This window comes from Theropithecus gelada, chromosome 6, assembly GCF_003255815.1.
Source record: "Theropithecus gelada isolate Dixy chromosome 6, Tgel_1.0, whole genome shotgun sequence".
Lineage (NCBI taxonomy): Eukaryota > Metazoa > Chordata > Mammalia > Primates > Cercopithecidae > Theropithecus > Theropithecus gelada.
The window spans coordinates 64,137,929-64,158,699 of record NC_037673.1 but is presented as its reverse complement, the minus strand read 5'-3'; the positions used below and the strand labels follow the sequence as shown (position 1 = coordinate 64,158,699).

Genomic DNA, 20,771 nt, shown 5'->3' with positions numbered 1-20,771 from the left:
TCCTTTCCTCTCAAGTGTCCGGCCACATCATTGCCCACTCTCTGTCTCCACCAAGTTACTTCTCAAGCCCCTTCAGCCACCATCATTTATACACATGGGGCTCCAGCCATGCAGACTGCAGGAGTGTTTCCAGGAATATTCACTGGTTGAGAGTAAGCGGCAGGTACAGGGCCCCTCCATCCTGACAGGGATCATATACTACTATGAGCAAGAAAATGATGCTGCTAAATTGGGTACCTAAATTTCAAAGCCTGCACATGTGATACTAACACCTGGATATGTAGTTGTCAAAGGCTTATGTAGAAATAGAAACCGAGTGAAAGAACAGTACAAGTAAATAATTCCACATCTGGAGGTATTACAACTGCCCACTTCTGTGGATTCAACAAGGCCAAATATCTCAGTGTATTCTATGGGTCACTGTCTATTAAATGTAATTCTCTGCTTCCATAACATCTTTCTTTCCTTCTCCTGGCCATCTTGCCACAGGATCTGTCTGGAAGACATAGGAAATAGAAGAGGCTATAAGAGCTGGAGAAGAAACCCAAACCCTTTAATGATAAAAGAGAACAGGAGGAAACCTCACTTCCATGCATATCCATTCTCCAGATTTTATTTTTTTTAATTAAAAAACATAGGAAGGGAATCACATAATGAATACTTACCTACATATTAACTACCCAACTTGATAAATCATACATAAACACAGTTGAAGGCTCTGGAACTCTCTCTCATCTCAGTTCCCCTCGCTCCCCTCAGATGTAATCACTGATGTAAATTTGGTGATTATTCTCTAGCATGTCTTTATACTTTTAGTACAAAGAAAACCCACCCAAAATGATGGTGCTCCTTGGCCGCAGTCCTACCACAGTCCTACTACTTGCATTTGTTTTAACTCTTTCCTTTTTTCCCTTCATATAGCAAAAAAAAAAAAAACCCAAAATAAAAAAACAACAAAAAATCTATCAATGTATTCAAGCCATAGGAACAATGCTATACACACACACACACACACATATATATATATATATATATAGAGAGAGAGAGAGAGAGAGAGAGAGAGATGGTGTCTTGCTCTGTCCAGTGGCGCATTCTCAGCTAACTGCAGCCTCTGCCTCCCAGGTTCAAGCAATTCTCCTGGCTCAGGCTCCCACGTAGCTGAGACTACCTACAGGTGCATGCCACCATGCCGGCTAATTTTTGTATTTTTAGTAGAGATGGTGTTTCACTATATTTGAACTCCTGACCTCAGGTGATTGACCCATCTCAGCTTCCCAAAGTGCTGGGATTACAGGCATGAGCCACCGTGCCCAGCTGGAACATAATTTAATTTTATTCTTATCAGCTGATATCTATTTTTCACCTGTATTATCTCACCATCACCACCACCAATAAGGCTGTGATATAAGGAATTCAAGCCAGACTAATGGGAAATAATTTGCATAGTTATCTATTTCTGGAACTCCTTAATTCATACCAGTAAATGGGAGCCTACATCACCTATGCCAAAATCTCTCCTTGACAAAAATCCCAAATGGATGAGAATTAAATTGCATTCCTTTATATAGAAGACTGGTAAAACATTAATCAGTAGTGAATCCATCACTCATCTGTTCTCATAAAAGACTTAAATCCCCCCCAAAAAAAAAAAAATGTACTAGGCTGGAAGCTCATTAAATGGAGGACTCAACAGTCACCATTATATTTGGAGCATAGCATGTTCTTATTAAAAGTTGGAGCAATTTAATGTGGGAATTCAATAATTACTTGACCAATTAAAGGGTTAGTCAATGAGAGTGCTAGGCAGTAAGGGAGACACACGATTTAAAAATCACACAAAACAATATTCTACAAATATTTATGGAACACCTGTTACATGCTAGGCACAGTGCAGGGAACAAAACTCCTTACCCCAGGGAGCCTCCCCTCCAGCAGGACAGTATATACAAAGTTACATTAATGATATATCCTGAGGAACTCTGGGAAATCCTCCATGATCAATAAATCACTCTATAAATCATAACTTGGCTAAGAATGGCTACAGTGCTGGTTTCTGGGGAAATCTTATAAAGCCCCAAGTGTTAAGGCAAAACAAAGAAAATCTGTTATATTCCCTAAATGAATATAGCATCTCTGTTGACTACTGGAACTTATTAAATGTGTTGCTTAGAGTGATTTCCTGCACATAAAATGTAAAAGTTTTCTTGAACCTAAACAAATATCACCAACAGCTGAAGGAAAAATGTTACCTTTTGGAATTTCATAAAATGAATTATTGCAACTGCCTCAGTACCCTAAACAACTATACATGACCACTAAAAACTGTCTAACACTTTGCTCTCCCGGCTGTTTCTGTTTAAAGATGCAGCAAATTTTGTGGGCAAGCAGAGCACTCAACTAATACACAACGGGTCAGTTACAGAAAGTACTTCCCAGCTAGAAAGAAAACAAATGCCAAGAATCAATAATTATCAAATAAGAACTTAGAAAAATAGTCTAAAAGCACATAGAAAAACATTTGTGCCGACTATCCTACATGGTCAGATTATGGGTAAAAACTATCTTATTCTTCACATTTCTGTATTTTTCTACAATATAAATACTCAGAAAAAATGATCCATGCTTTATGATCTAAGAATTTTCACAGTAAAATAAAATGTTATCCTGTTTCTTAAATGCTGAGACTGTAACGCTGAAAGTACTTAAAGAAAAATTATTTAATGCATCAAAAGATGGAAGTAAAACTCAGTTCTCTGCTTTGCAAACTATCTTTTAACTAAGTGATAAAATATGGGGTAATTTTAAATGCATTTTTTCTTCTCTGTATTTTCTAGTTTTTCTAAAATGACCACCTACATGATCAATTGAAATATTTATTTTCTACAAAGACCAACTAGTCCTATTACAATATTATAAATTCTATATTTTCACTCAAAAGATAGACCACAATAATAGGGATACACGTATCAGTTTATTCTCCAAAATAATTCTTGGGCATGCCTCCCGGTTAGAATTACTTCCATCTTCAAAAGGATCCATAGAAGTTCAAAAAGGTCAAAATGTACAAACTCTTCTGAAATTGGCTATTTCAACTGAATAGACAGGTGCCAGGCCCTCTGTCTTTCCTACTTTGTAAGCAGATCAGTACCAAATCTGATGAGTCAGGGAGATGAGATGGCAGCAAGGAGAAAATGGAACAGCAACGTGGCGTGGTTTTTAAAATCCTATCATATGTCATCCATTGAAGGATTAAAGAGTTTCCTGATGATAGAAAAGCACCTAAACCAGGGGCCACCTAACTCTTTTACGACAGGTTTTTAAAACGCATCTTAAGATGAGCTTTTTGCTCCTTCGGTCCTGAACGCCATTTCCCAATAATTGAATGACAGCTTACGAAGCCAGAGAACAATCTGCCACATCTCTGAATCCCTTTATGTACAAGGCCAAGTTTCACCAACCCCCTTCTCCCCAAATAACTTGAAATATATGACTGTGTTGTGAGGTTAAGGTCAGCAGGCAGGGTTACAAACACAGGCAGGATGATTTCTAGAGCAGCAACCAACAGGCAAGATCTTTGCAACCTCAAGAATCATTTAGACTATACTGAGAAGAAGCATGAGTTTGGCTACCCTTAGGTGTGAGACAATGGAATCTGGGGGTTACAGGAGGATGCAGATTTATGATCACAAAAAGCCAGGAAAAAGAGAACATGATAGCCACAACCTCAGAAAGTTCTACCTACAGAAAGCACTTCCCTCACCAGTCAGTTGCATTATTTTGTTTTGTGGCAATTCTCTCAATGGCCGGCTAGACGTATTTTTTCAGCCTTCATGTTGAAGGCTCCTGTGACCAACACCTGTCTGGATTGTCTTCAGCTGACCCTTGAAGACGGGAGAGTGAGATTCCCCAATATTAACGTATCCCCAGAGGACAATGCTTTCTGTCAGACTCACATTGGGTATGAAAGCCTTTCACTACCCAGCATTTCTTTTAATCAGTTATACTGCTTTTGCGCCCATTTTACAAAGCCATCTGGCTTTGCAGACATTAATACAAGGACTATGAAAAACCCCACTTTTTATTGTGGCCCCACAATGGGGAGCAATCCACTTCAAAGTCTGTTGAGCTCACAGGATTCTGGCGCTGAAATAGATCGCTCAGATTTTTCATTGTTCAGGCTTCCAAGGAGCCTGGCCATCTAGGAGATAAAAGGATTCTTCTGAAAGCACCATGTAAAAGAAAATATTTGTTCAGTCACAGTGCCCCCAACAAATGTGATCTTCTGCTCCACGGCTGGACGTCTGAGAAGATGAAAATGAAGGGGCCTTAACAGATACGGTGGAGACCTGGTCAGATAAATTGGAGGTTGGGGAACATGTGCCGCCCTAAATTGGAGAATGCTGAGGTGCTCTTCTTCCTGTGAATATCCTACTCATTCTTACAAAATGTTCCACACCTCAGGATGGCATGAAGAAGAAATCCTTTGACATTTTTTTCACTACTGAATTCAACTGCAATTATATTTAAAATATCTTTATTTTCCATTACTTTGATGGCTTCACTTTTGAAGTTTTCTATTCATACATCTCAATAGTCCTATCCCTTTCGAAGCAATAGTAAGCTGGCCTTTAACAAAGGCAATACTAGAAGAGACAGTATATATTTTTTGCAAGCAGTTATTTCATTCATTAGAATTTGTGTCATTTTTAGCAGAAATGACAGCAGAAAACAGAGAAGAGGATGACATTTAAACATTTAGATGTATACAAGTATTGGAGGATTCATAACTAGGGACCAAATTCAATGTGTCGCTTTAAAAGATAGTCCTTTGACATGACCTAACCTGGAAGTTACATGCAGCTGGCAGTACATGTTACCAGCTCACAATAGGTTCCCAAAGGAAAGAGGCTGCTATTTCTCTTTAAGGCACAGAGAATAAGGGTCACTGACTGCTGACCCATTGGCTTCATCTCAATAAATGGAGCAGTCTCAACTCATCTCTTAATAGCAAGAAGACATGATAGCAGGGAAGACGAGCGCTCAGGTCACAATTACAGCTAATTTACAATTTCCACAGCGAGCCCAGAAACAGAGTGGGTCCGTACTCCAAAAGAACTGCATCCTCTCTTGGGATGCTACACTTTCCCACTGACAGAGCCGTTTAAAATTTCAGCAATATGGAAGTTCCGCACAGGCACTGAATCTGCTGTGTCAGTGGTTTGCTACCTCTTGCGTGTAGGAGGCTTAACATACTCTACCAGTGGACTAAGGCAAAATAAAGATGAAAGACTGGTGGCATTTCATTCTAAGACAATTTAAGATGGTACCAAATACTTGAAGGTAGTATTGAATAAAGGCAGCATTTTCACGAGAAGATATTATTATTTAATTAGAACGTTACATGAAGTTACATTTTATCTTGGCCATTTGTACACAAACTTTACAAGTCTTAAATTGATAATTAATGTATGCAAAACATTAATCTTGATTCGTTGTTTTCTTTTGAGATGGGGTCTCACTCTGTCACTCAGGCTGAAGTGCAGTGGAATGATCTAGGATCACTGCAACCTTTGCCTCCCAGACTCAAGCCGTCCTCCCACCTCAGCCTCCTGAGTAGCTGGGATTACAGGCGTGCACCACCATCCCAGCTAATTTTTTGTATTTTTTAGTAGAGATGAGGTTTCACCATGTTGGCCAGGCTGGTCTTGAATTCCTGAGCTCAAGTGATTTCCCCAACTCAGCCTTCCAAAGTGCTGGGATTTCAGGTGTGAGCCACCATGCCCGGCCGCACTTTTAATTTTTAGTTGTACTATTTTTTCATCTTTTACAATGTCACAGAAGGGTTTTATTTCAGTTTGATATAAATTAAGAATGCCTCTGACGAAGGTGGGCTGCAGTTTACCTCACCTCATTAGGTCCAGGAGTGATGTCCCCGGCCTTTACGGAGTGCTGCTTTGAACATGAGACCTGAAAATTTTTGGAGGTATATTATTGTTTTCTAGTCAGCACAGAATACTCATTTGCTTAGTATCCTTACGTCAGACTTAGGGGCTCTAACCTAACCTTAGTTGATTCATTTAAATCAACATACATGATATTTTTTTTAACCCAATGCTGCAGTTTTAGGGCAACCCCCCTGTCACCCCACCTTATTCTTTAAGTCATGTGAACATTATTTTATTATTCTAGTGCATCCCAGCTTATCACTTTGTACCCTCTAATCATAAGTAGCTTTTTGGGCATCTTGGTCCACTGCAGCTGCTGTGATTTTTCTGGCTTTGGGAATAATAAACTCCACAGTCACAGCACTGTCTGCGCACTCCAATCCTCACTCCAACCCCCAGGCTTTCTGGTTGTTTATGTTCACTTGTTTCACAAAAACAGAAAAGTTCTCTCTTCTAATGTAAATAACTCTATCTTCCAGAGTCATTAGAAATTCAGCAGCCCTGGAACAAATTCAAGGGTTAAATATAAGTATTATAAAAGAAAGATTTTCACGCCTGTAATCCCAGCACTTTGGGAGGCTGAGGCGGGTGGATCACCTCAGGTAGGGAGTTCGAGGCCAGCCTGACCAATACAGAGAAACCCCGTCTCCACTAACAACACAAAAACTAGCCGGGTGTGGCGGTGCATGCCTGTAATCCCAGCTACTCGGGAGGCTGAGGCAGGAGAATTGCTTGAACTCGGAAGGCGGAGGTTGCGGTGAGCCAAGATCACGCCATTGCACTCCAGCCTGGGCAACAAGAGCGAAACTCCATCTCAAAAAAAAAAAAAAAAAAAAAAAAAAAGAAAAGAAAAGAAACATTCAATGTTTCAATGTAGGTATTATAAGAGAAACACATTTATAACACTTAAATGCAAGTATTATAAAAGAAACAGGTGTTAATCTTATGATACCTGTTATATAGTGATTTTTACTGTTTTTAAATCTGGTTCTACTTTTATTTTAAAACAATTTTGCTTTAAAATTAACAATGTGGAATTTACACAGATACACAGAGTTATATTTAAAATATACTCTTTTTTTATATTTATCAACTGTCAATTTTGATAATGATTAAAATGAGTGTGGGAAACACAATTTGAGTTGCTCAAAATGCAGCTTATTTGAAAACACTGGAAGCACAATATGACTTTTATTTAGCAATAGTTTGTATCATTTGTCACCTCTGAATATATCATGATTGACTCTTGGCTTTTGAGAGGTTCAACTTGTTAAAATGGCTTATAATTACCATTTCCTCTTTGCTACTTAAATTTTCACTACTGGCCAGCAGAAGTTACCTCAATTTGGTTCATCTGCTCAACCTCCACACATCCTTGAAAGCACCCTTGTTAGAGAGAGAGAGAAAGAGAGAGAGAGAGAGAAACAAAGAGAGAGACAGAGAGAGAGAGAAACAGAGAGAGAGAAAGAGAGAGAGAGAGAGAGAGAGAGAGATCCAAAAAAAGAAAATGTTCCAACAAAATTCTGCCTATTTCAATCATGACATCCAGTTATGTTCCAAAAACAGTCCTGAAGACCTTTAGTGGAGAATAATATTAGGGACCAAAATCAGGGTAAATAAAGTGACTCTTAGTTTTTTATATGACTACTAGAGAAGGTAACTGTTATCACCTTTTTTTTTTTTTTTTTTTTTCTGTGATGGAGTCTTGCTTTGTTGCCCAGGCTGGAGTGCAGGGGCTTGATCTCGGTGCACTGCAACCTCCGCTTCCTGGGTTCAAGCAATTCTCCTGCCTCAGCCTCCCAAGTAGCTGAGATTACAGGCATGTGCCACCATGCCTAGCTAGTTTTTTGTATTTTTAGTAGAGACAGGGTTCAACATGTTGGGCAGGCTGGTCACGAATTCCCGACCTTAAGTGATCTGCCCACCTTGGCCTCCCAAAGTTCTAGGATTACAGGTGTGAGCCACCATGCCCAGCCTGTTTATTACCTTCTTTTGAATGAGATGGAAAAATTGTTTTGATTTAGTAAAGATGATAAATTCATATGGAAGATTTCAGTTTAACTCTATGTTGACTGTCCTTTTTTGGCCTTAATGCAAATAACTTAATTTCCTCTTCTTTTCTAATTATCATCTTTAATATTCATATACATGCAAGAAAGTGCTACATCAATCTATTTCTGTGAATTATACTACTATTAAAATTAGAAGGAATCTCCATTTTTTTTTTTTCTTTTTGAGACAGCGTCTTGCTCTGTCGCCCAGGCTGGAGTGCAGTGACATGATCTCGGCTCACTGCAACCTCCACCTCCCGGATTTAAGCAACTCTCCCATCTCAGCCTCCCAAGTAGCTGGGATTACAGGCACGTGTCACCATGCCTGGCTAATTTTTATGTTTTTAATAGAGACGGGGTTTCACCATGTTGGCCAGGCTGATCATGAACAAAATCTCAATTTTTAAAACAATTTTATTTCATCTAAGTATGTAATTAATATATACCACTCGTTATATATATACCATTCATTAATATATACCAATCATTTCACCATTTTATTTTTGGCTACAGAATAAACTAATAATTTTTTCTACTTCATCAAGTAAACATAGGTAGAACCTACATGGGGATGTCCTTCTACTTCCATAAGTAAAATAGAGACCTCACATTTGTTTGTCTTCATTTGTAAGCTAAAATTACCATTATTTTTAATCCCAGTTTTAGTATTTAGCTCCAATATTTCAGATGCCTTTAGAAAAACACAAGGTATTTATTACTTTAGTATTATACCAGCTAATGAATTCCAAAAAGAAATTAAGAATGTCAGTAAAAACAATTAAGTTAATATTATATTAATACAGTGTAAATTTAAAAGAATGGTCAAAAGCTATCAAATACTAGAAAACTTCGTCCATAGTTTCAAGTGTGAAAATTTCTGAAGTCCATGTAATATTCAACATTAAGCTTAAAAAGCATTAAATCACAAAAGATTCCAAAGTACATAGTTTATTGTACACTTCAGTTATAGTTCTTTGTTCATATCATATTTACAAATCTCTCAACCAGTCCAGATTTGGGTATACTTCATAATTTGGTACATAAACAGACATACAAAACTAGAAACTTACATTCATTGAAAACTTTAACCCCTTAAGCTTTAATGCAATAATTTAATTATTGGATAATTAAAAAGTTATGGCTGTATCCCAATATTTGCATCTTGGCATAACTGTGCAATCATCACAGAGATAAAGTAAATCACATTTAAAGAGTTAAAACTGACAGAAGTAATCTTTAGTTTCTCAGTAAATATTCTTCCAATTAGTGGCATCAGGTAAAGAGATCCCCACACTGAGAAATATTAAATATCTGGTTCTATTTATTGAGTAGTGTTGTATTACCTTTCATTTTAAAAGCATTTAGGATAAAATTCCTTCAATTTAAAATTTTTAGTTGAACCAGAACAATGTGGAAAAATAACTGACTAAAAAAAGTCATGAAAGTATGAAAGGAGAGTGAAGGAGAACTTACCAGAAATTATAAGTCACTAGAAAAGCCAGTGTATTCAAAACAGAATGGTGTTGGCACAGAAACAGACAGATAGGAGCAGAATAGAGAGTCCAGAAACAGTTCCAAATATATATGGCATCTTTATATGTGACAAGGACAACAATTCAATCCCATGAAAAATAAAGTTTCTTGTGTTAACTAGGACTTAAGTAACTGGTCATCCATCTAGGGAAAAAAAAAGAAAGAGAATCCTACCTCACCTCGTGTACAGAATTTTAAGTTGAAGATTGAATGTTTTTTTAAAATGGTGAGAAAATTTAAGAGAATATCTGCATGACCTTGGGATGGACAATACCACTCTGAGCAAAACAAATAATTCAGAAGCAATAAAGAAAAAGACATATTTGATTAAACAATAATTAACAATTTCATTTGGCAAAAGACATCATAAACAGATAAAAACTGCAAAGACATTTGCATGCATACAACAACAGATTAATACTTTCATGTAAGAGTTTGTAGAAACTGAAAAACACTACTAAATGGAAAAATGGGCAGTGAAAATGAGCATGAAATGAAGAAAAGAGAAATGTAAATGAACAGTAAACATATGAAAATATACTCAACATCAGTGATAGTGAAGGAAATGCAATTTAAAGTAATGACCAGGCGTAATAAGGTTGGAAAGAATTAAGGGTAGTGACATCCAGTGCTGGTGAGAATGTAGGAAATGGGCATTCTTATGTGTGAAGGTGATTTGCTATTCTTTTGGGTAAAGTGATAGCTATTAAAATTAGAAATACACCTACCGTTTGACCAAGCAATTCCACTTCTGGGAATCTATCCTATAGGAAAAAAAGGACCAGTACGTAAGGATATAGGTACAAAAATGTTTATTGCAGCATTGTTTGTTGTGGGGAGGGGAGAAAGGGAGTACTGAAAACAACAAGAATGTCAGTTAATAGGAAAATGGTTAAATAAAATGTGGCATATCTATAATGTAGAACATAATATAATTATTAAAATAAATCTGATAAATTTGTGTCTACAGACTTGGCAGACTGATAAGGTGACAAAAGAAAATCGAGGAGTGAGTGTTTAACATTCTTGCTTAAGACACATAGTAGCAACAACTGCAACGAATCAATGTATGCAAATGTACCTGCACCTGTATGCACATGAAGTGAAGAACGGAAGAATACACACCAGTCTAACAATGACTACCTAAGGTTGTGGATAAATACAGGGATTGGAAGGGATAGGGATTATTTACTTTCTCTTTGTATATCTTTGTGCTGTTTCACTAGTTACCATGATCACAATAGTAATTTCATAATTTTCAAAACTATGTTATTAACTTTTATAAATGGTAGTACAGTAGTATTTCTATACATTCATCTTTAGTAAAACAGTAGTAAATGAACAAACATTTTTTGCCTATGCCAGTCTCACCAATTGTGTTCAGTTGGGGCTACTTGCTTAATATCCATTCCATCTCTCTCCCCTCTGTGTATCAGCCATGTAGTTTGGGCGGAACTGACTACACTCCATTTCCAAGGACTCCTGAACGCGCTAAGCTACTGTTCTACACCAGAAATACAACTCAGAGCCACTTATACAATTTAAAATTTTCTAGTAGTCACATTAACAGGTTAACATAATTTTAATAACATTTAACCCAATACATCCACAAATACTATCATTTCAGCATGCTATTAACATAAGAATTACTAATGAGATATTTCGCATTCTTTTTCTGGATCTCAGTTTTGACTATCCGCATTGTAAGAGCTTGAGAGCTACATGTGGCTAGTGGCTACTGCACTGGACAGTGCAGGTCTAAGCTAATGATGGCAATGCTAGAAACACTCCCACGTTCAGGATTAAACACATAATTTAAAATGGTCCAATTGAAGAAAAACCCATTATGGTAGGAGACGAAAATTTCTTCTTCTTCTTCCATTAACTCTGGAAACTGTGGGCAGACACTGAGGGATGAGTCAGGAAGGAAGCCTGCAGCCAGTGCAGAAGGACCCGTGTCCCTGAGACAGCAGTGAGCCTCGGGACCAGCCCCCCAGTGCAGGAGGACCCGTGTCCCTGAGACAGCACTGAGCCTCAGGACCAGCGTCCGCGTGCAGCCTCCACTGTTTAGTTACACAGCTAGCAATTTTTTTCCTCCAATCACTTTGAGTTACGTTTTCTATTACTTGTATTGAAAAGTACACTCATTGACAAACTCATCTATGGACAACGTCACATCCAAAGAGAATAATTTTCTTAAGTACACTAGTTCAAATGCTAAAATTTTCCTCCAATTACTTTTAGTCAAGCTATTCTTTTGTTAAACTAGCTTTATTTGATAACCTTTTTAGAAATCTTCTGAAAATATCCCCAAAGAAGAGTCCCACAGACTAATTTCTTATCATCCAGGGAAACATCCCAGTCACTATACAAGAGAACAAATATTTCTCCTCAGAAGAAAACATGAAATCTCAGAGCAACCAATCAGCTCTCAATCCACCTTCCTTTTTTTTCTTTTTTTTTTTTTTCTTTTTTTTGAGATGGAGTCTCACTCTGAAGCCCAGGCTGGAATGCAGTGGCACGATCTCAGCTCACTGCTACCTCTGCCTCCCGGGTTCAAGTGATTCTCCCGCATCAGCCTCCTGAATCGCTGGGATTACAAGTGTGCGCCACCCCATGCCCGGCTAATTTTTGTATTTTTAGGTGAGACAGGCTGGTTTTCAACTCCTGACCTCAAGTGATCCACCCGCCTCTGCCTCCCAAAGTGCTGGGATTACAGGTGTGAGCCACCTCGCCGGGCCTCCGCCTTCTTTTCTGATTCTCACTCTCCAGACCAGAGTTTCTCATCCTCAGCACTACTGACATTTTGGGCAGATAATTCTTTGGGGTTGTCTTGTTCACTGTAGGTGTTTAGAAGTATCCCTGACCTCTCTCCACTAGAAGATAGTGGGAGAAACCCTGGTCCCCAAATAGTTGTGACAATCAAAAAGGTCTCTAGATATTGTCAAATGTCATCTTTGGGGGTAAAATCACCCCCAGTTGAGACCCACTGTCCTAGACAAGCAATCAGTTCAAGTGTATAACTGACCTTCATTGTTGTATCAGACTCAGGCATTGCAGCAATCATTAAAGCATGATGTCACCCTCAGTGTCCCCTGCATCACAACATTTTGGACCGATGGTCCTCTTCCCAGCCACGGAACCTCCTCTGGTCACACTCTTCCTCTTCTACCTCCTCTCTATGCTAAGCGTGAGCTCTCCATTATAGTTCTTTCTAGAAGAAATGTGGCTAGTTCTTCTGACTTCAGCTTCAAATCATTACTTGAGCTACTCCCTGAACCACCCACCCAACTACATCCCTTGCACTTCTCTGAGAGGCTTTTTGGACAAAGTATTTGCTAATTTATGATCACTCATTCCTCAACTCAAACTCCCCAGCCTGGTCCTTCTCCTCCATCAACACACCTGGGGGCCATTCCATCCCATCTTTCCACACTGTATCAGCTTACACACTGTCCTCTTTAATCCATCTCTAAGACTAGAATTTCAGTATAAATACTGGTCAACTTTTCAAAGCTCCTCAGGTTGATCTATGGATTCAATATGATTTCAATAAAAATATCAACAGGCTTTTTTTTTTGTAGAAGCTGACAAACTGATTCTACAATTAAAACAACTAGAAGAGCCAAAACAACTTTGAAAAAAGATGAACAAAGTTGGAATACTAATGCTTCTGAGATCAAGACTTATTATAAAGCTACAATAATCAAGACAGTAGATTGATATGAAGACAAATCAATGAAATATAAAGTCTGCAAATGGAAACACAAATACACAGACAACTCATTTTTGACAAAAGTTCAAAGCATTTCAGTGGAGAAAAAACAGCCTGTTCAATAAATGGTGCGGGAACAATTAGAGACATGTATGCAGAAATCAACTTCAATCCATATCTCACCCCCATGTATAAAAATCAACACATTAATCATAGACCTAATGTACAATCTAAAACTATAAAACTTTTGGAAGAAAACATAGGAAAAACCTTTGTGACCTTGGATTAGGCAAAGATGGCTTAGATCCAACACCAAAAGCATTTAAAGAACGAATAAAGCTTTTGCTCTTCAATAGATGCTATAAAGAGAATAAAAACACAAGCCACAGGCTGGGAGAAAACATTTAAAGATCACATATATAAGGTTTATTTATAATGGCCAAAAGCTATAAATAAGCCAAATGTCCAGCGGCAAGAGACCAACGAAACTGACATAGTCATTCAATAGGATATTACTTAGCAAAAAAATCCTAATAAATGATCGACATATGCTATGACATGGATGAATCTCAAAATAATTACACTGAGTGAGAAGCCAGGCCTAAAACAAGGGTGCATACAATATCACTCTAGTTATGTAAAATTAAAAAAAAATGCAAACTAGTTTCTAGGGATGGAAAGCATTAGTAGCTGTCTGGTTGGGGATGTGGGGGTGGGGGAGCAATGACAAAGGGGCAGGAGAAAACTTCGGGGGGAGATGGGTATTTTATTATCTTGACTGTGCTGGTGGTTTCACGAGTGTATACACATATCAATTTATGAAACTGTGCACTTTAAATTATGTACAGTTTATTATAAGCCAATTATGTCTCAATAATGCTTTTTAAAGAGAGAAATGCAATGCTAGCTATTGGGGAAAATCTCACTACCATACCATGTAAGGACAGCTGAAATTGGTTCATGCTACTTGGGAATCCATGAAAGGAAGCAGTTTTAGAGGTTTTGTTTTGTGGTTTTAAATTCCTCTGTGGGTTAACACAAACAGAATTCACAATTCTTGGGTACATGAACATAATACAGCCTAGATGATATTAAATAGTAGATGTGGTGTGTGTTGGGAGGGAAAGACTTAGACCCTTATGAAAACCAATTTAAAGTGTCTCTGCTTTAATTCTCCTTTTAAGAGACTCCCAAGACAGTCACTACCATCATCTTAAAGGTATGTCTGACCAACATCTTTCAGCAAAAAAAAAAAAAGAAAAAAAAAAAAGAAAAAAGAAAAAAAGAAAGAAAGAAAGAAAAAAGAGAATAAAGCTAAGTGGCCTGAATTCTCAAAGATAATAATCAAATAATATGCTTTTAACCAGGTGTTTGATGGCATTTCTCCCCATGATTCTATCAAATTCAACTACCTCTACATACATATTGGTAGTGCCTTAGAAATCCACCTTAAAAAGCCACCACTATTCCTCTAAGACATGAAACCTGTGTAGTGATCTATTAATTTCATTACAGTGTATGATGTCAAGTGCATTTTAAAAATATACTTCATTGCTTCCAAGTGCTTCTTTAATCCACAAGGACTGGTTTTAGCATTTAAGCTAATTTACTCTAGACATAAAAAAACCTTCTGCTTATTCTTGCAGATAATTGATTCTTGATTTGTTAAGGTACTAAACACTATGGTTTATGTGCTGAAATACAAAACCCCTGGTAAACCCACTCATGTGCCCCATACAAAGCAAACTTGAATGTTCATTGCCTAGGGAGAGAGGTCAAAAGGAGCTGAGAAAGGAGCAGAACTCTTCCTTACTTTGTCCTGCTGCTAGTACAGTGGGAAGGTCCTACTCTCCCTGCAATTAACATTACCACTTGCTCCACAGCAGCCGCACATGGAAGGCACACAGTGCCAATTTCTCAAATCAAATGCCCTCCTCAATTTCCTAAAAACAAAATAAATCTAGAAGATAATCTCTGCCTCAAAGCTGACCCCTCTAAGTAAAAGCATATACCATCACCCCCAAAAACAATAAAAGACTGCACTGGAAAATCAGGGTTTAGGAAGAGTTAGGCACTCGATGCTAATGTTACCAAAAGGTTAATCCCATTGATCTCTATGACACACCAAAAGTTAAAAATCGTTTTTTCTGCACAATAAAGAGCACAAAGCATAAGCTAAATTAGTATTTTCTGACAAAGAACATCTTCACATAAACATCTACAAAATATGTAAATATTTCTTGAAAGATTACTTTATATTTCTACAATATACATGTTTAAATTCATTCATTTATTTATTTTTTAGAGACAGGGTCCCACTCTGTTACCTAGGCTAAAGTGCAGGCGCATGATCACAGCACCTCAAACTCCTGGGTTCAAGCAATCCTCCCGCATCAGCCTCCCTAGTAGCTAGCACTATAGATATAAACTTTTTTTTTTTTTTTTTTTGTAGTTGCTGTTGTTTGTTTTGGGTTTTTTGTTTTGTTTTGTTTTGTTTTGTTTTGTTTTTGTAGAGACAGGGTCTCGTTATTTTGCCCAGGCTGGTTTCCACCTCCAGACTTCAAGCAATCCCCCTGTCTTGGCCTCTACAAGTGCTGGCATTATAGGAATGAGCCACTGCACCCGGCCTGAATTTATTATTAGAATTTGCAATCTAAAAAAAGTTTTAAATGTGTCTGTCTATGCTAGGTCAGATTCCTGCCACCCATTTCCACATGCAAATCAAACACATAGATTGTAATCAGTAAAACTTTTTCCTCTCATGCAAATGTGTTCACAGAACTATCTGCAGAGAATTTCCTTATGGTGCTGGTCAAAAGTTAAGTGAGTGATGTGCGGGATGAAGCAGACAGAGCTCACACAGTCACTGGGAGGAAGTGTGCAGTTACTGGTATTTCCATGGGTTTGTCTCATGTTCCTGTACTTAAGCATGGGAAAGCCCTCAACATCATCCCAAAAGAGGTGATGTCATAAAACAACCTATTAAAAGAAAACATGGGCCTGGTGCAATGGCTCACGCCTGTAATCCTAACACTTTGGGAGGCCGAGGTGGGCAGATCACGAGGCCAAGAGATCAAGACCATCCTGGCCAACATGGTGAAAACCTGTCTCTACTAAAAATACAAAAATTAGCCGGTCATGGTGGCGTGCACCTGTAGTCCCAGCTACTTGGGAGGCTGAGGCAGGAGAATCGCCTGAAGGGAGGCGGAGGTTGCAGTGAGCCAAGATTGCACCACTGCACTCCAGCCTGGTGACAGAGTGAGACTGTCTCCAAAAAAAAAAAAAAAAAAAAAGAAAAAGAGAGAAAGAAAAGAAAACACATGTGTATTCAGATGAAAATAAATGGACCACCAAAATCCTCAGAGGGTGAGGTCCCTAACTCAGAAAAGTAGAGAAAGAAACCCTGAAAACTTTTTGGTGTGGTTTTTCCCTCTAGTTACTCAGGTCTGATAGTCTACTGCCACAAGGAGTAAAAGAAGAATTTAAATCTTAAGAGTCAAAATGGCAGAGGAGATGGCACAGATTCCAAGAAACACCAGGACACAAGAGAAGTCCTACCTTTCCACAGTTCCCTGTTAGAGCTACCAGGGCCCAACTTGCTACCACACAACAGGGGTAAAGAGAGAACAATACAGAATTCAGCTGCTCTGCTCACATGGCTAATTGGATAATGAATATATTTGGGGACTGCCAGTTATTGCAGCTGGGACCATTACACCACACCAGTGTGGCTGTCACTATTCTCTTTACAGTCTGAGGTAAACTCAGCATTCTGGTAGTGCTGGGTGTGTGGCTGCAGGGTTCCCCTTCAGCTACAGTGTTAAGGGGATGCTCTTAAGGCAAGTTTGAGGCTTTACTTTCCAAAATGTTCAAAGAAACTATGACAAACATGGTGAAGTCAAGCAAACTCTGTGAGCTCTACCCTTTATTGGGTCCATACTGTGGGTGTTGACGCTCACATTTCTTTATAAAACAAAACATACCTGTATTAGTCTGCTCTCATGCTGCTAATAAAGACACACCCGAGACTGAGTAATTTATAGAGGAAAGAGGTTCAATAGACTCATAGGTCCACAGGGCTGGAGAGTCCCAACAATCATGGCGGAAGGTGAAGGAGGAGCAAGTCATGTCTTACATGGTGGCAGGCAAGAGAGTTTGTGCAGAGGAACTCCCATTTATAAAACCATTAGATCCTGTGAGACTTACTTACCACCATGAGAACAGTGTGGGGGAAGCTATCTCCATCATTCAATTATCTCCACCTGGCACTATCCTTGACACGTGGGGATTTTTACCATTCAAGGTGAGATTTGGGTGGGGACACAGCCAAACCATATCAGTACCCACTCCCTTGCTGATATCTGTGTTTCTAACCCAAGCATGTTGACCTCAAAAAGGAAAGGCTGCTTGCCAGTCCCTGGGAGTTAGGAACCCTAAATTCTGGTCATGGTTTGCAATCAACATATATACTCCCTGAGCACAAGCAAGCCTCAAATCTTCTGAGTCATTAGTTCCTTGTTTACTAAATAAAGATATTTTCAGTCAGACTTCTCTTACGGCTTCTTCCACCTCTGAAATTCTATGATTAAAATTTTCCATATAGACTGCTATAATATACCATATTATTCTCTCAACACCTGTCAGTCCCAAAACACAATTTCAAGGAGTGCCCTGATTACCCTGCTGAGAAGAGACGGCTTAAATCTGATAGAGGGGCCACTGAGGACAGGGAGTGAGTTCCCTCAAGGCCTAATGATACTGAGCCAGAACACCTGTGGGATCTGTCCCCACATCTGTGCAGAGAGCTTGTGTCCTTAGGGTTGACCAACACAGGGTACAAGTGAAAGAGCTATCCAAGGACATGGGGTCAACTGCCCCTTTCACACCTCTTCATGGAAACAGAACAGCCCCTTAGAAAATGCTACTCCAATGAGCTAGCTTTAAGGGGATTTCCCCAGCCTACTTTGTGGTCTTTTGCCTAACTCAACAGGACAAAAATAAATGATATGGGGAGAGAGAAAGAAGGGCATAATTCCCAATATATTTTATTTATTTATTTAAGAAAACATACAGTACTTATTGTATGCCAGGTACTGTTATAAACACTTTACAAATATTAATTTAATCCTCTAAATAATTTGAGGACACAATGACATTATCATTCTACTTTAGGAAACTAAGGCACATAGAGGTTAAGGTCACACAGTCGGCTAAATGTCAGAGACAGGATTCAAACCTAGGCAGTGTGACTTCTGAGTCCATGCTCCGAAATGCTACTCAGTGATTACCTATTGATTAACAGATGTGGGAAGGTGGCTTTTAGTGAGACAGCACAGATACCCGCCTCTCTCAATGGGTGCCTCTAAATAAGCGTTGCTGAAAAGGACTGCTCCCAAAAAAACTTTCCCCCAATCCTACTTGATTCTGATTTGCTAAAAAGTTATTCCAGTAAATATGAAATAGGGAACTTCTGCTCCTGCCTTTGGCTATCCAAAAGCACACTTCACCACTATGCACACCCACCAAAACGCTAAGAACATTAATTCTCAACTGGGAGTGGCATTTTAGCTTTACCTTGAAAACTGGTTAAAAGTACTCAAGCCTCTACCTCATCCTGCCCTCAATACACGCTAGACTCTGATTTGCATTCCCGAGGGTATTTGGCAATGCACACAGATTTTTGACAAACCTCCCACAGGTAACTTAATCCTCTCCCCTGGGACAAAACTAAGGTCTTCGTATAATTTTCAAAGGTAAGAAGATGAATCCTACATTGTTTCTATCTCCCAAATCTCTTCCCTACCCACTTCACAGAAGACAAATGCATGTGTGATAAGGAAAGCTGCAAATACGTACCAAATACCAAACCGGCTATTCGATGAACATATAAATGCAATTGACATTCTTCCACAGTCTGAAATCCTCTCTTTACTCTCAGGATAGATTACACTGTTTTCTTTTTATATGAACATGCCACTTTAAATGCTAATTCAGATGCGACACTCGATTTTTTTCTTCGTTTTGTTTTTGGGTTTCTAACATTCAAAATGACACTGGACTTCCATGTGGCTTTGACAATGGATATTTTGAATTCTTGCTTCAATATTTGTGGGAGTGGGAGGACAGAAAGTGCTAAGAAACCTAAATTTATTTTAAAACTTATTCAAATATGGTTTACATGTCCTTTATTTTGTTTGAATTAAACTCTTTCCCTCTCTTTCAGGAAATATTGCCTTTACTTTGCTGAAAATCTCACAAATGTAATTCAAGTAAGTTGAAAACCAACATGATTCCCTTTGCTTGCCTGCTAGAAATAATCTCATTTTACTCAAACTACTTTTCTAAACAGGCAGTCAAGGCAGTATTTTCTGATATATAACAGGCCTGAATGTAAGTCTTTTTTAAAAATACACACACACACACACACACACACACACACACACACACACACACACACATCGACCTATGCCCATTCAATTATACAGAAGCTCACTTCATATCTTGTGTCAAAATTAGGAATTCCAATTTTAGAAATACCCTAATCCAATACATACAATTCAATATGATTGAGACAGGAGACAGCCAAGGGTCCCTGACAAAATCCCACTTTCAAGCCTAAAACAGCCTGAAGGCTGAAATACCAGACTGCAGGTCCTGGATGAAGCCCTCCCTTTTTCAGCTGATTCTTTCGGAGTAATGCCCACCTGCACCCCGGGAGGATGAGGTAGAGCCTCGGGAAGTTTGCACCCTTTGCAAAGGGGAGGAGCCTGGCCTCTTCTGTTCCTGTGTGGTGACCTGGGATTCTATCTGTGAGGTGGGAAACCTCCTAGCAGAACTCTCTCTTTCACTTTGCTGAGAGTTATTTTTCCTTTTCACCCCGTAAATTCCATTTTCCCCACCCTTCTGTACATCCACGAGCCTAATCTTTCCTGGTCGTGTGAAAAGAGCCCAGTTTTAGCTGAACTAAGGAGAAAGTTCTCCAACAAATATATCTACTGTAAGACAAACTATCTCAGAAGTCTAGCAGGCCCAGCTCCACCCAGAAGCTACCATCAAGTTCGCCTGCTTTGTAGTCCTAACTACCTTTTGACAATATTCTCTCCCTCTGTTGGTCACTCTCATCTTTCATTTCATCTCTGGATGCCCTCTACTGTCCCTAACCAAGAAAGGCAAAATTAGGAAGCGGTAAAATAAGTTCATTATTCTTTTCATACATTTATTAATGCATTCATATGGTAAAATGGTTCTCAATACCTGCTCAACTTTCTGCTAGCCTTGTTTCTTGCCAGTTCACCAGAAGCATCCCATTAATGAATCGTCTTCTGCTGTGCTAAATTTAGTTTGGGTGACAACCTGTCCTAACCAAAGGTACATACATTTCAGTGAGGTACCAAAGGCATCTCCAAGATCTGGCAGATGAATTTCTAGTACTGGAATGTTTGACATGTGGCAGATGTGTTTAAGATGCAAATCCCCTTTGCGGTCAGAGGGGGTGGACCTCCTAGCAGACCTGAAACTATCAAATGC

At 38.8% G+C, this 20,771-nt stretch overlaps 1 protein-coding gene across 2 annotated transcripts in view; it reads right to left on the bottom strand.

The window, feature by feature from the left end:
* Nucleotides 1-20,771, bottom strand: part of MAST4 (microtubule associated serine/threonine kinase family member 4) — a 576,259-nt gene that overhangs the window by 248,482 nt on the left and 307,006 nt on the right. The window contains exon 3 of one of the 2 annotated variants that reach the window (XM_025387802.1): nucleotides 10,258-10,293. The exons of the other annotated variant lie outside the window; for it this stretch is intronic. Within the exon in view, the coding sequence (XP_025243587.1) occupies nucleotides 10,258-10,293 (36 nt within the window). The remainder of the gene's footprint in view (nucleotides 1-10,257; nucleotides 10,294-20,771) is intronic. 2 annotated transcript variants of the gene reach the window in all.